Genomic DNA, 2315 nt, shown 5'->3' on the forward strand with positions numbered 1-2315 from the left:
ACACACACAAGCCCTCACTCCTCACCTGCAAGTCCCTTAACTCTTTCTCCAGTCGGAGACGCTCGGCAGTTTCCGCCTCCAACAGCTCGGCCGCCTCGTTGGACGTCGTGTTCTCTTCGGCCAAGTCCGCCGTCACCTCGGCCAGCTGGGGAAAACAATATAATAATGTGGTGGGTTTGAGTTTGAGTCAAATATCTGGGCTGGTATGGTGGGACATGGTGCTGTATGCTATCATATGATATGGTGTGGTATGGTGCGGTGTGGTGTGGTGTGGTGTGGTGTGGTGGGTGGTGGGGTGTGGTGTGGTGTTGTATGCTATGGTATGCCATGGTGTGGTATATGGTATTGTATGGTGCGGTGTTGTGTGCTATAATAATATGTATGGTGTGGTATAATTTTTTTTTTGGTAAGTGTTTTACGGCGCTCGCAACTGCATAAGTCATATGACCGAGCGGGACACATTAAACATTTTCAGTTGGTGGGAAATTTTGAATTTTGCTCAGGTGGCGGCCGAACCCTACTCTTATCGATTTTGGACCACTAAGGGATCCTTAATGAGCGCAACTTACACACAGGACCTCCGAGAAAGCTAGGTGTATACCTTTCCGACCATAAGATCAAGGGTGTGGCTGAAAGGCAGCAGTAAAGAGCCAAGTAGTAGCAGTAGTAAGGCTGCAGAAAAAGCCAGTAGCCCAGAGGAGGGGGCAAAGGAGGTTGGGGGTGGGGGCAGAAAGTGGAGACGGAAGCAGACGACAGAATATTGTTAGAGAGCAGGAAAGGGTGAGAAAGGAGACAATTTTTAGAGAAGAAAATTTTCCCGTCGCTATTCGAATTCGAACCCGGGACCTATTGATTGAGAGGCGAATACCTTAACCTCAAGGCCACTGGAGCCCCCTGGAGTGGTATGGTGCGCTATGATACAGTAGAGCATGACATAGTATGGTGTGGTATGGAAAGTAGTATGTGTAGTGTGGTGTGGTGTGGTGTGGCATTTCAATTTGTGATATGGTATAGTGTGGGGTGGTAAGTTGTGGTATGGTATAGTATGGTGTGGTGTGTTGTATTGTGGCATTGCAAGTTGTGATATGGTATGGTGTGGTATGGTAAGTTGTGGTATGGTATGGTGTGGTGTGGTCTGGTAAATTGTGGGGTGGTGTGGTGTAGGGTGGTGTGGTGTGGTGTGGTGTGGTGCGTTACGGTGTGGTGTGGTTAGGTATGGTATGCATCGAACATTCATGCCAGACATTCATATAAAACATTCGGGCCCAAAACTTATCCCATCATACACGTCACATCACTTACTCGTACGTCATACTTGCGTTTAACAAACACACGCCACACACACACTTACGTCCAGAGTGCGCACCGAATGGGACACGGTTGAGAGAAAGGCCGGCATCCTAACTACATGCACCTCCACAGGCCGACAGCGTTTAACAAACCACAGGCCTGAACACACACAGGCTCACAAAACACACGCTATACGAATGTTGTTGTTATCCTGAGTCTTACACGACTTTGTTCCACATGCACATTTATTTCTTCTACACATTTACACACCAACGTCCAATGTTTCTTACAGTAACCGCGTGAAGGATAACAGAATAATATCTCGCGTAAGACTGACGTTACATTAAAAGCCGTTCCAGACACACAGACATGGGTTTTACGCCTCCTCCAAAACAAAATAAAAAGGGCATTCCAAAGGCGAAAACTTCACACTAGCCAAATTTGCACCACATTACTCCGACAAGAAATTCAAAAAGTGCAATGATAGACAAATGGGTTTAGCTCAGAGTGGGAGGCGCGATTTACGGAAACAAAATAAAATTGCCAGGGATCCCAATAAACAGTAATTAAAAAAACAAAACAGAAAAAAAAACCGCAAAGCAAAACAACAGATCCGGAAGACCAAGAGAAAACACACGACTCAAAACACGACAAATCAGGACAGAGACAGAGGAGTAAACAGACTGGCCATGGCGCCTTCAACAACGCCAGTGAGAAAGTCCTTAACGTTGACACGGAGCGCATCACACAACGGCCCCGCACTGTCTCAAACACTTGGCGTACTCTTGGGACACATACGTACGTGCACACATATACATGTACGCATCTGAAACATACACACACACACGTGCACACACACACGTGCACACACATATACATGTACGTATCTGACACATACACACAGAACACACATATACATGTACGTATCTGAGACATACACATGCACACATAAATACATGCACCTATCTCTCTCTCTTTCTCTTTCTCTCTCACATACATCTGACACACACACACACACACACACA

The 2315-nt window shown here is 46.3% G+C and overlaps 1 protein-coding gene across 1 annotated transcript in view; it reads right to left on the reverse strand.

The window, feature by feature from the left end:
• LOC101845088 (unconventional myosin-XVIIIa) overlaps positions 1-2315 on the reverse strand; it is a gene marked incomplete in the record, with an annotated part of 129989 nt that overhangs the window by 22892 nt on the left and 104782 nt on the right. The window contains 1 exon segment of the mRNA XM_013081466.2: positions 26-145. Within this exon segment, the coding sequence (XP_012936920.1) occupies positions 26-145 (120 nt within the window).

Source organism: Aplysia californica, unplaced genomic scaffold, assembly GCF_000002075.1.
Source record: "Aplysia californica isolate F4 #8 unplaced genomic scaffold, AplCal3.0 scaffold00132, whole genome shotgun sequence".
Classification (NCBI taxonomy): Eukaryota; Metazoa; Mollusca; class Gastropoda; order Aplysiida; family Aplysiidae; genus Aplysia; species Aplysia californica.